Source organism: Carcharhinus amblyrhynchos, chromosome 9, assembly GCF_965287045.1.
Source record: "Carcharhinus amblyrhynchos chromosome 9, sCarAmb.v2.hapA, whole genome shotgun sequence".
Lineage (NCBI taxonomy): Eukaryota > Metazoa > Chordata > Chondrichthyes > Carcharhiniformes > Carcharhinidae > Carcharhinus > Carcharhinus amblyrhynchos.
In genome coordinates this window covers 42027061-42046190 of record NC_137332.1, presented here as the reverse complement: position 1 = coordinate 42046190, position 19130 = coordinate 42027061, and the positions used below count along the sequence as shown (strand labels likewise).

Sequence of the window (19130 nt, the reverse complement as noted above, 5' to 3'; positions counted from 1 at the left end):
TGTGTTTTCATCCAAATTCATAGCTCCATTAAATAGTTCAACACTGTAGGTGTTGTGGAATCTTTTGAGCTCAGATTTTGAGAGTCACGATCAATATTTCTCTGAAATTGACAACTTCTGGAGTCTGCATGTACACAACTAAACACAAAAATCCAAAATTTGCATTGTGATTTGGTGCTGCTCCGTAACGTGCACTATTGACGTTTCTGCAGGTGGAAAAGCACTGACCTGATGAGAATTACTATCTTATGCCACAGTATTGCTGTTAATAAATGCTGGGACCATTGCATCCTATTATTTTTTAAAGCATAATAGATCATAATTACTGGTGTAGAACCTTTCTGGCTCTGGAACATTAATTTACTATTTATGTGACATCAATTTTTTTCCATTATACTAAAAATCCCACACAGCTACCTTTCTGGGAAGGTAGCAGCCTACATACATTTCTCATAACATCTAAAAAATCGTATTACAGTCATGTAATGTGCTTACAGTTATAAAAGTTATAATTCTTTTGTGTTACAGATTATATTACCAGCTTTACTAATGCATCTATTAATGAATTACTTATTCTTTAATCGTCTGGCAATTAAGGCTGTCTATTTTACTAGTTTGGCTGGTTTCCAATAATGCATGTTTAGTTCTCAAAATGGCTTTTGTTAATTTAGCAAAAAATGCTAAATAACATATTAATTAAGACTACAAAATGATAGTCACAGGACAACTATTGATTTTGAAACTACCAACATACTTCACCACTGGAATCAGCTCTTTTGTCCATATTTAAACCAAGGCTGTAATGAGGCCAGGAGCTGAAAGGCCCTTGCAAGACCCAAAGTGAACATCAATGAGCAAGCTGTTGCCATTGGATAGCATTACTAATGACCCCTTCCATCACTTTACTGATGATATGATAATTAGCTGGGTTGGCTTTGTCCTGAACAGAACATAACTGGGCAAGTTTTCATATTGCTGGATAATGCCAGTGTTAAAGCTGAACTGGAAAAGCTTGGCTAGGGGCACAGAAAGTTCTGAAGCATGCATCTTCAGCAGTACGGCTGGAATATTTTCAGGGCCCATTGACTCTGCAGTATCCAGTGCCTTTAGTCGTTTTGTAATATATGGAGTGAATCAGTTTGGCTGAAAATTCACATTTGTAATGCTGAGGAACTCTGGAGAAGGCCAAGATGGATCATCCATGCAGCATTACTGGCTGAAGATTGTGGCAAATGGTTCAGCATTATCTTTTGCGCTGATAGACAGGGCTCCTCCATTATTGAGGTTGGGTATTTATGGAACCTCCTCCTGCAATGAGATGTTTAATAGTCCATCATCATTCATGGTAGGATTGCAGAGCTTAGATCTGATCCATTGGTTGTAGATTTGCTTAACTCTGTTACTGTTGTCATGCAAGTCGTCCTATGTTATAGTTTAATCAGGTTGATACCTCATTTTTAGGGCATATCCTCCTGACTTTTCATTGAACCTTCTTGATAGGCTTTGAGCAAAGACCAAGAAAGTAGAAGATGAGGTTGTAAGTGCTGAGCAGGAGAAAATAGGTTGAAAGGCAGGAAATATTAAATGACAGAAGGATGATAGTTTAAGTCAAAAGAAGATGTTGCATTTGTGAAGGTAATTTTTGTTTGTAAGTCTTCATTCTAGGCGTCCTACAGTGTTCCAATGTATTGCGAATGTTTAACTGATGTGTTTTACAATGTAACTTTTAGTTTCAGGAATTAAATGTTCACTGTAGGTTAATGGAAGTATCTGGTTAAAAAAATCTGATCACAAGCAGATGCACTTTTAGCAAGCCTGGAGTTAACTACGGTTAAAAGCTATCCTATGTTTGTCTTATAAGGACAAGGGAGAGGTATAAACAATTGAACAATAACCTATTTCTGGCTCTCATGGTAGAGCCAGCGTATCTATCGTTAGCTGCATAAAAACAGCTAAAAGTTAGCAATCCTGGGAAAGACAGTCATGGAGCGCCATTAGCATTAGAAATTTATTACTACAGGTTATAGAAAAGTTGTGTTGAAGGTAAAATAATTTATTTACATTTCTGTTTGAGAATGCCATATTGTCATGGAGGTGGGCTAGGTGGGTAGGGAATTATTTGTTTAATTTATTCGTGATTGTTTGCTAACAAAAACAAGCAAGTTTTTTGGAAGCAGACCGAGGCAGCATTGGACCAGGTATATATTACAGCTCTCTAAGTTAGGAGAGCTAAAGAAAGAAATACTAATCATATAGGCCTATAGTGAAGCTGTGAAAGTACAGCTGACATCGACCTCCACATGTATTACGAGTGAAGCTCAATGTCAGTTTGGATTTCGTAATAGAAAAACAACTGGAAGATTTGCAGCTAGTAGAAGTGGTGCTTTATAGGAGCAAGCAGTCAGTGGTTAGTTTGAAAAGCTGTAGGAAGGTAGTTGGGTATTGGCTATCAACTGATCGAGGAGCTGATGCATCCACTGTCATAAATTTTGTAAAGAAAAGGTAGAGGGACAACCAAAATGCTAATGGAAGGAGTTCAGGAGTGGGGAGGAAGGCTAGAAAGTTACCCTGCTCTGACCCTGGGCAGGAAGGGAGCAGTGCCTCCATCAACAGCCTCCTTCCAATCATGCCATTTCCCCCCTGAACTCTCGCAAGGAATGACCCATGCAAATGCTTCATCTGCCACCAGGCCTCTCTTTTAAATGCCACCACCCCCCTGCCCCACTCACCCACCCATCTACCCCTCTGTCTCCCCCCTTTCACCTCATCTCTCTTTTCTGCCCTGAGACATCCCCACGCTTACCTGGTCCTGGAGTCCCATTACTTAGACTCTGGGGTTGTTTGCAGATCCATTCCTGATCACTGCAGCTTCTGATGCTGCTGAGACCCAAGAGCTACTGGCCAGTCGGATTGGTGGGACTTCCTCCCAAGTGAGGAGCAGGACTCCCATCTCCTGTCAGTTAGGTTTAAGATAATTGGCAAAAAAAGCAATGGTAAAATGAGGAAAAACGGCAATTAGTGCTTACTGAAGCATTATTTGGCTCCAGTTGTCAACTGTGGCACAGTTGGCAGCATATTTGCCTATGATTAGATGATTAGGAGTTCAAATCGCAATTAGGACCAGAGTACAAAGACTGAAGCTGACATTCCAATGTAGTACCGAGGAAGTGCTGCATTGTTAAACGTACAGTCTTTTGGATAATGCATATGGAATAGCAACATGAACGTGAAATTTTCTGAGTGACAGGAAGCACAAAGTAGATGATTGTTCATATGGAGGAATGCAAGTGGTGGAGTTCACCAGGAGTCAGTGTTGGGTCTGCTACTCTTTCAATATAATATTGACCTTGACTTTGGTATGTCAATTTGGTGAATAATTCAAAACTTGGAATCATGATGAACTATGCGGAAGATATAGTCTTGAACTTCAAAAAGATATAGGTTGATGGAATGGCGGGCATGTGGCAGGTTAAATTTAAGTAAGAAGTCTAACGCTGGCATCTCCACACCAGGTTAAATTTAAGACAGGGAAGTGTTAAGTAATTAGTTATGTTGGGAAGAATACAGAGCAACAATCTAAAATAAAAGGTATAGTACAAAGGGGTTGCAGGAGCTAAGAGATTTGGGTGTAAATGTGCATGAGTCATTGAAGATGGCAGGACTAGTTGAAAGAGCTGTTAATAAAGCATATGACATTCTGGGCTTTGTTAATAGGGGCATAGAATATTTGTAAATAACACTGGTTTGGCCTCAAATTGAATATTGCACCTCATTGTGGGTGCCAGACTTTAGAAAGGATGTGATGGCATTGGAGAGAATGCAGAAATAAATGATTCATGAGAATGGGTCCAGGCGTAAGACTGGAATATTCAGGATAATTTTGCTTGGAGAAGCAAAGATTGAGAGATTTGATAGAAGTATTCAAAATTGTGAGTGGTTTGAACAGAGTAGATGGGGAATAAATTTTCTCGTTGGTGGAACAATTCAGAATCAGAGGGCACAGATTTAAGGTAATTGGCGAAAGAAGCAATGGTGATATGAGGTGAAATATTTTCATATAGGAAATGCTTGGGATCTAGAATGCACTGTTAAGAGTGTGATGGAAGCAGGAACAACTGAGGCTTTTGGAAGGGAATTAGAAAATTCTGAAAAGGAAAAATGTGCCAGACTAAAGGGAGAAGGCAGGAGAGTCATGCAAGGTAAATTGCTTTGACAGAGTGCCAATGCAGACAAGACAGGCCGAATAACCTTCTGTGCTATAATGATTCTAGGAAAACATATTATCTGGTCAATATCGCTGTTTGTGGGATCTTGCTGTGCATAGGTTCGCTGCCTCAGTTCCTGATCAGAACAATGATCACAGTTTAAAAGTATTTAATTAGCCTTAAAGCACGTTGGCGTGTCTTAGGGTCATGAAATGTACCACATAAATGTTTTGATAGATCATGTATTCTTTTATTCACCTTGCTACAACTGAATATTGTCTTATATGTTTTGTTTGGTACAGAAAAGATCAGGCAGAAATATGGAGACCTGCCAGGAGATCTACACATTATTGAGCTTGAAAAGGATAAAAATGGTCTGGGACTCAGTCTTGCTGGCAACAAGGACAGATCACGTATGAGCATCTTTGTAGTTGGCATCAATCCTGATGGTTCTGCAGGAAAAGATGGGAGAATAAAGATTGGTGATGAGCTTTTGGAAGTAAGTATTGATAATGTGGATATATATTGTATATAATACAGATGTTATTTGCTCACCTGTTTTACTGCGTGCATGAAGTGAAAACTTAGGGTTAATCCTGAAGCGTGAAGCACAGAATACGTGAATAGGATGGGTTGCTGTCATGCTTGGTCTTACTGACTTGGGGAAAAGTGTACAAAAGGCATATTTTACTTTGTTGAATAAAGCTTGATTGTCCAGCCAGAAGTGCAAGAAGCACGCAGAATTCTTTACCAGCAAAATAGATTACAATATATTCAGCTACCTTTGCATCTACCCTCAGAAATCCCTTTGCCATTAAGGCAATTCTGGAAGGCGACTGCTTTTCCACCCCTCCCACAACATAGAATTAGACTGAACCAAAGTCTGTAGCTATAACTGTGATGGATTATTCTTCCCTATCTTTCTCAGCCTCTCTGAAGCTGATGGTCAACCATGCCAACTTCATTGATTAATGACTGAGCTACCAACTCGGAAAGGAACTGTTGGACTTTCCCTGTCTAACATCCAGTTTGAAACTGCCATTTGTTAAAATTCCTCTCCCAAACACGTGCCAATTAATAGGTCATCAGGGTCCTACTGATGTAATATAGCTCTGATTTGCATACATGTGCATGGCTGTGACCTGATTTAGGCTATGTGATTAAAATGCTGGGCTGGTGTCTGTCTATTTGCAAAAAAAAAATCTTCCTTTGAAAGAATAAATATTCATTTTCAAAGCTTCATTTGTTTAGTCGAGGTATAGAAGCAGTCAGATGAAAAGTGATTCATAGAAACAACACAATAGTATCCTAATTGAGGAAGTGTTTGAGTCATTTTTTTTCTAATTAAATTTTTTTTTGATTTTCAATGAGTTTACTTAATGTTTGATCCTGAATAGTGTTTATTGGAGCCAAAATGGAAAGATGATGAGTTAGGGATTTATTCAAGCTTAAGACTATCTAAAATCACCTCTTCATTCAGGTCACAATGCCTACAGGAAAAAATGGAAATGGATGCTTTTGTAAATTGATCAGACAGGAGAAGAAAAATTACTGTGATCTCTGTGCAACCCAAGTCCCTATGTACTCCTTAAATATTTTTGCTGAAAGTTTGCCACATTTTCTGCAGTGTTAGCTGAAGGAAGCAGAAAATATTCACTGCACCAGCTTAGGTGTGTTCACATTATAAATCTCTCATTTTGGCTGCTTACTGAATGCAAAATCAGATTGCTTGATAGTGACATTCACCAGGGGCTGGTCTGAACAATATAGCTTTTAGTGTGATCCATAAATAATTACAGTGAAAGCACATCCTCATTTCCAGTTACTCAGGTCATTGTTCTTCAGATCATGATTTAATGCGCCACACTGCGTCTATCTATATGAATGTGTTTATTATTTGCCAGCTTCACCCAATATTCAGATTTGAATTTAACAACTAATTTAAAATGTAATATGATCAGAAAGTTTGGCAACTTATGCACTTCAGTATATACAGAATCTTTGCCTCATGAGACAAACGCAAGTCTTCAATGTTCAGCAAGATTTATGATTTACTTAGCTGTTTTTATTACAATGAAATGTGTACCCTGATGTTACAGTCCTCAAATATTTGTTGTGCTGTAATTAGATATGGATTTTTTCCTGACCCTGACCACCTCTGTTTGGCTGTCTTGAGGTTTTACTTCTGAGAGTCGTCACATTGTTGGCTTACCATTTAGTCATCAATTAAAGTTGATGGACCTATACGAACATTTTTTTGAAAAAGCCATAAATAAGTTAAAAATCATTACTCACTGACACGTCATGGCTTACTTGTATTATCCTGTAGCAATGGAAGCACTACGAAGCGTATTGTCTAAGAATTTAGAAGTCTTATAGTTTGATAAAGTGGTGAACATGTGAAGAACAAAGAACAAAGAAAACTAAAGCACAGGAACAGGCCCTTCGGCCCTCCAAGCCTGCGCTGACCTTGCTTCCTAACTTAACTAAAACCCCCTACCCTTCCGGGGACTAGATCCTTCTATTCCCATCCTATTCATATGTTTGTCAAGACGGCCCTTAAAAGCCACTACCATATCCGCTTCCACTACCTCCCCACAGCAGGAACTTACAGGCACCCACCATTCTCTGTAAAAAAAAAAATCTGCCTCATACATCTCCTTTAACCTGTATCCCTTGCATCTTAAACCTGTGCTCCCTAGTAGTTGACTCTTCCACCCTGAGAAAAAGCTTCTGACTATCCACTCTGTCCATGCCTGTCGTAATCTTGTCGATTTCTATCAGGTCGCCCCTCAACCTCCATCGTTCCAGTGAGAACAAACCAAGTTTCTCCAACCTCTCCTAGGGCTCTCCTATGGAGGGCCCTCCATACCAGGCAACAACCTGGTAAATCTTTTCTGTACCCTCTCCAACGCCTCTATATCTTTCTGGTAATGTGGCGACCAGAATTGAAAACTATTTTCCAAGTGCGGCCTAACTAAGGTTCTATGAAGTTGCAACGTGACTTGGCAATTTTTAAACTAAATGCCCTGGCTGATGAAGGCAAGCATGCTGTATGCCTTCTTGACCAAGTCCTCCATCTACATTGCCACTCTCAATGACCTGTATACCTGTACGCCCAGATCCCTTTGCCTATCAATACTTTTAAGGGTTCTGCCATTTACTGTATATTTCCTATCTGTATTAAACCTTCCAAAATGCATCGCCTCACATTTGTCCAGATTAAACTCCATCTGCCATCTCTGCACCCAAGTCTCCAACCAATCTATATCCTGCTGTATCCTCTGATGGTCCTCATTGCTATCCGCAAATCCACTAACCTGTGTCATCTGCAAACTTACTGATCAAACCAGTTACATTTCCCTCCAGATCAGTTATACATAATACAAACAGCAAAGGTCCCAGTACTGATCCTTGTGGGACGCAACTTGTCACAGCTCTCCATTCAGAAATGCACCCTTCCACTGCTACCCTCTGTCTTCTTTGACTAAGTCAGTTTTGTATCCACCTTGCCAGCTCACCTCTGATCTCATGCGACTTCACCTTCTGCACCTACCTGCCGTGAGGGACCTTGTCAAAGGCCTTACTGAAGTCCATGTAGACAACATCCACTGCCCTAACCTCATCAATCGTCATCGTCACTTCCTCGAAAAAATTGATCAAGTTGGTGAGACATGACCTCCCCTTCACAAAACCATGTTGCCTCTCACTAATGCGTCCACTTAATTCTAAGTGGGATTAAACCCTGTCTCGAAGAATCCTCTGCAATAATTTCCCTATCACTGATGTAAGGCTCAACAGCCTGTAACTACCTGGATTATTCTTGCTACTCTTCTTAAACAAAGGAACAACATTGGCTATTCTCCAATCCTCTGGGACCTCCCCTGTAGTCAGTGAGGATACAAAGATTTCTCTCAAGGCCCAGCAATTTCCTCCCTTGCCTCTCTCAGTATTCTGGGGTATACCCCATCAGGCCCTGGGGACTTGTCTACGTTAATGTTTCTCAAGAAACATTTACCTCTTTTTTGATCTCAACATGACTCAAACTATCTACACACCCTTTCCCAGACTCATCATCCACCAAACCCTTCTCTTTGCTAAATACTGACGCAAAGTAATCATTTAATTCCTCACCCATTCCCTCTGGCTGCACGCAAAGCTTCCCTCCCCTGTCCTTGAGTGAGCCAACCCTCTCCCTGTGGGTTTTTGTGTAAAAAGCCTTGGGATTTTCCTTAATCCTGCTGGCCAGTGCTTTTTCATGACCCCTTTTAGCCATTTTTACTCCTTGCTTAAGTTTCTTTCTACTTGCCTTGTATTCTACATTTGCTCTGTGTGTTCCCAGCCTCCTAGCTTTGACAAATGCTTTCTTTTTCTCTTTGACTAGGCTCACAATATCTCTCCTTATCTAAGGTTCCCAAAAGTTGCCATATTTATCGTTCATCCTTACAGGAATGTGCCAGTCCTGAATCCCTATCAATTTACACTTGAAAGCCTCCAAATTGCCAGATGTTGATTTGCCCTCAAACATCTGTCCCAATCTACATTCTTCAGATCCTGCCTAATATTGTTCCCCCAATTTAACACTTTAACTTGGGGACTACACTTATCTTTATCCATCAGTACCTTAAAGCTTACTGAATTGTGGTCACCATTCTCGAACTGTTCCCCTACTGAAACATCAACCACCTGGGCTCAACCGCTGGGCTCATTCTCCAATACCAGGTCCAACATGGCTCCTTCCCTAGTTGGACTATCTAAATACTGTTTCAAGAAGCCCTCCTGGATACTCCTTACAAACTCTGCTGCATCCATGCCCCTAGTGTTGAGTGAGCCCCAGTCAATATGGGGAAAGTTAAAATCTCCCATCATAACAACCCTGTTACTTTTACACCTTGCCTAAATTTGCCATCATATCTGTTCCTCTATCTCCCACGGGCAGTTGGATGGCCTATAGTAAACCCCCAACATTGTGACTACACCTTTCCTATTCCTGAGCTCTATCCATATTGCTTCGCCCTCCGAGGTGTCCTCCCGCAGTACAGCTATGATGTTCTCTTTAACCAGTCGTGCAACTCCCCCACTCCATTTACATCCCACCTGAAACAACTGTATCCTGGAATGTTAAGCTGCCAGTCCTGTCGTTCCATTAACTGAGCCTCTGTAATGGCAACAGCATCATAATTCCTAATACTAATCCAAGTTCTAAGTTCATCTGCCTTATCTTACATTTCTTGCATTGAAACAAATGCACTTCAGTCCACCAGGCCCTCTTTGATTAGCAGCCTCACCCTGCCTGTTCTTTCTCTGAGTCCTACTGGGCCCACTCTCTGGTTCCCCTTCAGCTAATTCATCTTTGCTTTTGTTCCCACCCTGCCCTGCTAAACTAGTTTAAATCTCCCGTGTGACACTAGCAAACCTCCTGGCCAGAATATTTATGCCCTTCCAGTTTAGATGCAACCCATCCTTCTTGTACAAGTCCTGCCTACCCCGGAAGAGACCCCAATTGTCCAGATATCTGAAATCCTCCCTCCTACAACACGTTTAGCCATGTGCTGAGCTGCAAGATCTTCCTACTCCTAGTCTCACTAGCACGTGGCACAGGGAGTAATCCTGAGATTATAACCCTAGAGGTCCAGCTTTTTAACTTTCTACCTAACTGCTTAAACTGCTGCTGCGGGACCTCATCACTCTCCCTACCTATGTCATTAGTACCAATATGTACCACGACCTCTGGCTATTCACCCTCTCCCTTCCGAATGCTTTGTGCCTGTTCAGAGACATCCTGGACCCTGGCACCAAGGAGACAACAGACCATCCTGGACACGCTTTCGCGTCCACAGAAGTGACTAACTATAGAGTCCTCTAAAACTATTGTTCCCTGCTTAACAACAGAGACAGCCGTGGTGTCACTGTTTTGGCTGCTGCTCTGTTATCTCCTGATAGACTACCACCCCCACCCCCTCCCCCTCCCCCCCAACAGTATCCTTGTTAGAGAGGGGGATGACCCCCAGCCTGCCCCTTCTAGCGGTCACCCATCTATCACCCTGCACCTTGAGTGTGACCACATCTCTAAAGCTCCTATCTATGACACTTTCCACCACCTTCATGCCCCTAAGTGCATCTGACTGCTGCTCCAACCTATCCAGGAGCTGCAATTGAGTGCACTTCCTGCAGATGTAGTTGTCCAAGACACTGGAAGCGTCATGGATCTCTCATATCTCACAAGTGCAGCACTTAACCACATTGACCAAAATTATTTAAGAAATATTATAAAACTTTTACCTTCTCACAGTGGTTTTTTTTTGTTTTTATTCCAATTCAATCAAGTCAAATCCAATTCAGAATCTCAACAAGTTGAGACATTCCCAATTCAAGCTGACAAAACAGGGTTCTTACCTCCTGTCTTGGGCTTGATGTACATGATCCAAGCTGATTGGAGTAGGCATAGCTCCTCCTCCAAGGCTTAATCTCATTTTCATCTTAGCCAAAAAGGCCGAGGTGTCGCTTTTAAAAGATGAAGTTAAAATGCGACCTAATGACTTCAACCGAGCACAGCATAAGGACATAAGAAATAGGAGCAGGAGTAGGCCATCTAGCCCTTCAAGCATGTCGATACTACATTTGATCTTAACCAAAAGGCTGAGGAGGGAGGGTGGGAAACACTAATATAGTGTTTCAGGCTTACCACTCCTTGACACCAGATCTTTCGCTTCCCATTTCTTAGTAGATGTTGCTGGTCCGACTTCTCCCAGAATGTACCAGTAAAATAAAAGAGGAACTAACTTTTTAAACTTGTATTTCTATCTTCAGTAAGAGATAAAATAGCATCATTTATTACAACCTAAGTATATAAAATTTCAGTCATACAAAATACGGAAACGCATCAACAAATATCAAATAAAAATTTAAAAAATCCTATAGCCACAAATTGTCAAAAGAACATCCTGTGGTAAATGTTAGAAAGGAAAATGTGATTCTGGGCAGGCCCTCTCTCTATTACTTCACAGTACTCCACTCTCACTGGAGTCCTGACCCATCATCTTATATTTGTTGTTCTGAATATAGTTGATAGCATTCTCATCTCTGAGTCAGTTGGTTGTGCGTTCAAGTCACACCACAGAGTAAGCGTAAATCAGGACTGGCGAAGGTGCAGTTTTCTGGATGAGGTGCTAAAGTGTGGCCCCATTTGCCCTGTCATCTGGGCAAAAAAATAGTCCCGTGGCACTGTTGTGGAAAAGAACAAGAGGTTATCTGTAGCCAGCATTTATCCCTCAATCCGCATTACAAAAAAACTTATCTGATCATTATAACCTTGCTGCTAGTTTTCTTTTGGAAACTTGGTGTATGCAAATTAGCTGCTTTGTTTCCTACATTACGTAGGTGACTACATTTCAAAAGTAACCCATTGGCTAGAAGGCACTTTGGGACACCCTGTGGTCATGAGAGGTGTTATATAAATGCATACTTTTTTCTGGAGAAATGCCATAAAAAGATATTGGAGGCCCATGGTAATGAACACTAAAAAAATACTGTTTTTAAAAATAAGGTACTGGACTGGCTACTTATCCAGGCTTACTATTCTTTACACCCTTGAGCCTATTGTTTAAAAATAGCAAGATCCATCTTTCGATCAAAGACCAAAATCTTTAATAAACTCACTTAGCCAAAACAATAAATACATATAATCAGTAGCTTAACTGAGCACATAGAAAGCTTCAGTTAATAAAATTTGGCTGTATTTAATACTCCTCTTCAGCTAATGATTATTTGCTATATGAAATTACAAACCACACCAAAATTGACCATTGCTGATTTATCACAAATTTCAGAAACATCATAATTTCGTCTGGGTACAAATGAACTACAATCAGTAGGTTAGCTGATTTCCTTAATTGTCAATATTTCTTAGCAGTTTTCAAAGGAGACATGTTTTGTCTGTGACACTTCCTTTCTGCTTTCTATGTGCCATCCTCGTCAACCAGACAGGCAATCTGTTTCTGTAATTGCTGAAAGTGATGTGTGGTGGTCTAAATATGAGTACTTTCTGATTTGTTGTCTCCCTTGCCTGTGAGGTTGTGTGTATTGTTTGTCCACTGCTCCATCATAATTGAGATCTGTAACTCCTCCAGGCCCCCCTTAAAAAAAAGGCCTGAGCCTCTTCTCTCCTGTGCTCGCTCGCTTGCTCTCTCTCTCTTTCTCTCTCTCCCTCCCTCCCCCCCACCCTCCCTTGCAATATTTGTGCTCCTGGACTTGGCATCTGCTGTTGCTGGCCAGCTGCCACTTTCTGCTGGAAATGGCTAAGCACCTGACTGGCACATTCAAATGAGGCATGTCAGTTAAAATCCTCTGATTCTCACTCCCACTCGAATTGCCAACTGCTTCCACTGGCTTCGAGCCAGGAGTTAAAATGAGCTCTCCACTTTCAGAGAGGTAAAAAAAAACCAATCAACACTTCTGAAATGAACCAGCCACCATCTCTGTTTGCTAAATAACCATCGACCAGCAACTAGCAAGTACCAGAAATCCTGAAGAATCAAAGATTTTTAAACTAGTTGCAATCACTCTTGGTTTTGATCCAGTCCAGTTTACATCCATATAAATATGATTCATAATATCATAGGCACAGAAATCTCCCCTTCTCCTCACCCTATACCCATTGCAACACTGCTGTCATTAGTGGTCTGTTCAAGCAATCCTTCAAATAATTATCCTTATCCATACAAACATTTCTTGTTCTATTGTGTAGAAACAAAATCCTACGGAGACGAAAACCTTTGTCAACTATTTAACAGGGTGGAAGGCTAATGCTGTCAATTATTAATGTAGCCTAATGCAAACATGCTCGGTTCAATAAGGCTAGCCAAAGGGTACTCTTGCTCTTCGGATACATTTTCTTCATTTAAGCACTCCTCTATCTTCTACATCCCCAATTCTCTTTTAGGATGCTTGTCACCTACTAGCCTCCAAAAATCTGATGTTCTTAGAAATTGAATTATCCTCTCCATGCTCCTGTTTTGAATTAATGTTTTATCACATAAGCTTCCCAATAGTGACCCCTTCAGTCTCACCATTTTAACTCCTGAGGTTTCAACCATTCACAAAAGGCTATCTGACTCTTCTTCTTTGCATTTTTACCATCCACATTTCACCTGTATTTTCAACTCTTGTACCCTCATTTTCCATTCCTGGAAAAGAGCTTATCCTGTTTCCTCAGCAATATGCTCCTGAATTTCAACTTCCCTTCTCACCCAATACCAATTACAGCATTGCTATCATAAGTGGCCTATTTAATCATTCCTTCATCTCTGCTTTTGATGTCCTTACCTCTACCAATACATTTGCTTTTTGCTTTCCTTGGCATTTCCAGTGGTACTTACTCTCGCAACTTCAAGTTGAGGTCTACTGATCTTGTGTACCAGGCACACAAATGTTGTTTTTAACCGCTATCAGATCTGTGTTAACCACATTGAGTATATTCTGCCTTGCCCTCTCTGATCATGCCAAAACATTGAATATTATCAAGAGGTGGCTCAATATAGCATTTGGGGTGAATGGGATCAAAGGTTATGGAGAAAAAGCAGGATAAAGGTATTGAGTTGGACAATCAGCCATGATTGCGATGAATGGCGGAGCAGGCTCAAAAAGCCAAATGGCCTCCTCCTGCTCCTATCTTCTATGGTCTATGTAAGTCATCTTCCTCCTATCCCCAGAGCATGCTACAGGTCAATAACTTCCTAGACATCTTTTATCTATATGCACTGTCTCGTCAAGCCCTTTTAACTCAGTGGTATCCCACATTGCCTCTTGAGTCAGAAAATTGTGTGTTCAAATCCCACTCTTGTACTTGAAGCATAATCTAGGCTGACACTTGAGTACAATGGGGTGTTGCAATGTTGAAGGAGCTGGCTTTCAGATGAGATGGAAGACAGAGGAGCTGTCTGTTTATTTCAAAACATGTAAAATTTCCATAGTTTCTTTTTAAAAAGGAAGAGCATGGTTCTCTTGATGTTCTAATCGATGGTTAGGTTTCAACTGATCCCACCAAGACAGGTCAACTGGTCATTTGCTTTACTGCTTTTTGTGGGACTTGCTGTGTTTCAGTTGGCTGCCAGACTTGCCTGCAAGTGGCTCATTTCAGAAAATATTTCATTTGCCATTATTTTGAGGAGTCCCCGAGTCCTGTTAAGCAGAAAATAAGTGGAGTCAAATTTGGACACCCATTGTTGAATTATGCTGCACTGAGTTTGTGCGCTCAGTCAGTTTTATTGTTACTCAAATGACATGCACAACATAAGCAATGTGCAAATAGAATAACTTCTTAGTGACACACACAAATTAAATTACCAATAGCATAAGGTTTCCAACATTTAAATAATATTCCTGCGTGTTTGTAAAACAACTATGGGATTTTTAAAAATTAATTTATGGGATGTAGGTGTTGCTGGCTAAGCCAGCATTTATTGCCCATCCTAAAATGTTCTTGAGAAGGTGATTGCCTTCTTGAACCTCTGTAGTCCATGAGCTGCAGGTGCATCCATAGTGTGGAAATGCTGGTGTTGAGCACAGTAAGAAGCCTCACAACACCAGGTTAAAGTCCAACAGGTTTAGTAGCACGAGCTTTCGGAGTGCTGCTACTTCATCAGGTGGGAGTGACTGCATCCATAGTGCTGTTGGAGAGGGAATTCCAGAATTTTGACCCAGTGACTGTGAAAGAGTGATGATATATTTCAAGTCAAGATGGTGAGTGACTTGGAGGGAGACCTCCAGATGATAGTGTTCCCAGATATCTGCTGCCCTTGCTCTTCTAGATGATATTGGTGTGGGTTTGGAAGGTGCTGCCTAAGGAAACTTGGTTGGTTCCTGCTGTAAATCTTATAGATGGTGCACACTGCTATTTTAATTGAGTTTTTATTTGTTGAAGTGAGTTTTAATTAAGAAATTCTAATACAGATGTTGGCCAGTGTCCTTTAGAGTACATTATTTTCTGTAATAGACTTCCTTGTCTATATTCTGTGATGTTAACAGATTAAATTCTAATTCATCTTCCTGCATAACGTCAAATAAATATTTGCATTGATTATTAAGTCATGGATGCATTTGAATTTTTTTCCAATTGAACATTGGAAAGACCAAACCAATCATGTTTGCCCCACCCCCTGGCAGTCCTCTCCCCAGTAGGAACATCACCCCTTTGCCGCCTAGTCCCACCCCACTTTGGTGTTTTATTCCACTCCAGACCTGGGCTTCAAACACATCATATCATCAAAATTGTCTGCTTCAGCCCTGCTGCTGCAGAAACCTTATTCATTATTCCCTTGGTGTCTTCCTATCTGGCCTTGCCATATCCACCCATTTATTCAGAGTTTAAATTGTACTTAAATCCTATCTTGTACTCGTACATGGTCAAAGCGAAATACTGCGAATACTGGAATCTGGAAAATCCTTCATCAGATGAAGCATCATCCAGACTCAAAGCATTAGGTCCACTTTCTCCACAGATGCTGTCAGGCCTGCCAAGATTTTTCAGCATTATCTGTTTTTGCTGAATTCGTACATTATTTCTGTCCTCACTGACCTTTTGGTCAAACTTTAGCTCATTTGTCAATGTCTTCAGTTTATTTTAACTGCTGTTCTCCCATTTTAGACTTTGGGTTGTGTTAAAAGATTTTCTGGAATATTGTGTAATACGCTCTACAAATAGAAACTATTCAGAATTACTGTGTTTCTTTATTTTAGTAGCTTGTAACTAGCATCTTTTATAACTGTTATTCACTGGCTCTTCTCAATTTTACAGATTAATAACCAAATACTTTATGGAAGAAGCCATCAAAATGCATCAGCAATTATTAAGAATGCTCCATCCAATGTCAAGATAGTTCTGATAAGGTAATAGTGTTTCCCTCGTTGTTTTATCTGATTAGTAATCAAGTCAGAAACCAAGGAAAAGCAGGATCTCAGATCCACTTCTTATTTCAGTGAAAAATATGAATCATCAGTTGCACTCAAAATGAGTTGCATATACAAATTGGAAATGCTAGTAAAATTTTGCTATAAGACTTATTATTCCTGCTGTTCCAAACTCAACTGTACCCTTCATTGACCTTGGTTCACTGTTTACAGGTTCCACAAATCCCCCAATCCTCAATGATAGGGAAGCCCAGCATTTCAGTGCAAACAACAAGGCTGAAGGATTTGCAAACATCTTCAGCAAGAAGAGCTGAGTGGATGATCCAACTCAGCCTTTTTCTGAGCTCTCCAGCATCACAGATGCCTGTCTTCAGCCAATAAAATTCACCCCATATGATATCAAGAAATGGATGAATGCACTGGAAAGGCTTTGGGCTCTGACAACATTCCAGCAAAATCTGAGCACTTGGGCTCCAGAACACGCGTTTCCCCTAGCCAAACTGTTCCAGTGCAGCCACAACACCGGCATTTATCCGGAAATATGGAAAATTGCCCAGGTTATGTTCTGTCCACAAAAAAGCAGGACAAATCCACCCCTTCAGGCTACACTCAATCATTATCAAAGTTATGGAAGGTGTCATCAACAGTTCTATCTAGCGACACTTGTTCAGCAATAACTTGCTTACTGATGCTCAATTTACGTGCTGCTGGGCCACTCAGTTCTTGACCTCATTATTACTTTGGTCGCAACATAGACAAATAGCTGAATTCCAGAGGTGAGGTGAGAGCCATCGCCCTTGAAATGAAGGCAACATTTGACCAAGTATGACAAGAAGGATCCCAAGCAAAACTGGTGTCAATGAGAATCAACAGGAAAACGCTTCAGTTGAAGCCATTGCCTGGCACAAAGGTTGTGGTTGTTGGACATCAGTCCTCTCAATCCTAGAACATCATTGCAGCCGATCCTCAGAGTAATTTCCTAAGCCAAAGCATCTTCAGCTGCTTCATCAGTGGTTTTCTCTCCATCATAATGTCAGAAGTGGTGCTGACCAGGGATAGTTACATAATGTTCGGCATCGTTCGTGACTCCTCATATACTGAAACAGTCCATGCTTAAATTCAGCAAGACCTGAACAATGTCCAAGTTTGGGCTGAGAAGAGGCAAGTAACAGTTGCGCCACACGAATACCTGGCAATGACCATGTCCAACAAGCGAGACAGTAACTATCTCCCCTTGGCATACCATTGCAAAAACCCTCACTATCAACATTCTGGGGGGGTTACATTGACTAGAAACTGAACTGGACCAGCCGTATAAATGCTGTGGCTACAAGAGCAAGTCAGAGGCTGGCAATTCTTTGGCAAGTAACTGACCTCCAAAGATTGTCCATTGTATACAAGACACAAATCAGGATTTTGATGGAATATTCTCCGCCTTTCTGAATAACTACAGTTCCAAGGAGCTTAACAGTATCCAGAACAAAGCAGCCCACTTGACTGGCACCTTATCCACCACCTGACATATAGTCACAGCAGTGTGTATTAGCTGCAAGATGCACTGCAGCAACTCATCAAGACTTCTTTAACAACATCGTTCAAACCTGTGACCTGGAAGGACAAGGGCAGCAGGTGCATAGGAACACCACTGTCCTGCAAGTTCTCCTCCAAGCCAGACATAATCCTGACCTGGAACTGTATCACTGTTCTTTCACTGCTGTTAGGTGAAAAATCCTGGAACTCCTTTCCTAACAGCACTGTGGGTGTACCTTCATCATATGGACTGCAGTGGTTCAAGAAGCAGCTCACCAGCATCTTCCCAAGGGCAATTCACATTGGGCAATAAAGGCTGGCCTCTTTAGCAACATCCACATCCCATAAAAGAATGGAAGATATTCATTCATGAACTAGCTTGTGTAGAACAATGTCATGTAGTTATGGTCAGAATGTATCAATCAAAATCAGATGCAGTTAATACATTCTAAATCTGAACCTTTAATAAAATTTAAGTATTTTCATTATTTCATAAGCTGCTTCCAGCCAGTTTAAAACACTAATATATCTAGATCATTGCTATTTCACTCAATCTGATATTTTGTTGATGGACCTGTTGTAGATAGTTTTTTTTCACTCATTCATGGGGTATGGGCATTGGCCAGCATTTATTGTCAATACCTATTTACCCTTGGAGGGCAGTTGAGGGTCAACCACATTGCTGTGACTCTGGAGTCACATATAAGCCAGAACAGGTAAGGACAGTAGATTTCTTTCCCTAAAGGACATTAGTGAACCTGATAAGTTTTTCTAACAATCAACACTGGTTTCATGATCATCAATAGATTGAATTCAAATTCCACCATCTGCAATTGGTGGGATTCAAACCTGGGTCTCCAGAACATTAGCTGAGCTTCTGGATTAATAGTCTAATGATAATACCATTAGGCCATCGCCTTCCCTGTTCAGGGCTGTTTACCAACTATCATTGAATTTACTCCTTTACTCCTCCGCAACAGTCAATCATCTGCTGATGTTTAAAGTAGAATCTGAAGGACAGGGGATCTGGGGCAAGAAGATCTCTAAAATATTGGGATACTTTTATTTCTTTTAGTTGCCTTGTGGACTGGGAAGAACAGGAGTATTACTCCAGGGCCAACAAGGAAATCTTGGACCATAGCTAAACGCCTCCTCCTTTAACAATGATGCCTGCCGATCCCCTTCTTGACTAGTTACCTGACCCTCGTGGATCTTAATGCCACAATCTGACACGAATTGCTAGTTGCCTGCCCACAATTCCACAGGGTAGGGGCTGAAGTCTGACATGAGCCATGTCTGGGAGGACTGAGAGTTAAATTCTGCTGGACACATTCTGCTGAGGACTTTCACATCCGCCTAAGCCCTTTTCTGCATAACTCTCACTGGGAGTTAAGATAGGACTTTGATATCTTTGAAACCTACTTTAAATTCTGTGTGCATCTGATTTGGTAATGAAATATTATACATGCTAATGGAATCCATTCAGTA

At 40.9% G+C, this 19130-nt stretch overlaps 1 protein-coding gene across 5 annotated transcripts in view; it reads left to right on the top strand.

Annotated features, from left to right (window-relative positions):
* Positions 1–19130, top strand: part of patj (PATJ crumbs cell polarity complex component) — a 359514-nt gene that overhangs the window by 216395 nt on the left and 123989 nt on the right. For all 5 annotated transcript variants that reach the window (XM_080195514.1, XM_080195515.1, XM_080195511.1 and 2 more), the window contains 2 exons: positions 4508–4704; positions 16000–16091. In XM_080195514.1, coding sequence (XP_080051640.1) covers positions 4508–4704; positions 16000–16091 — 289 coding nt within the window. The remainder of the gene's footprint in view (positions 1–4507; positions 4705–15999; positions 16092–19130) is intronic.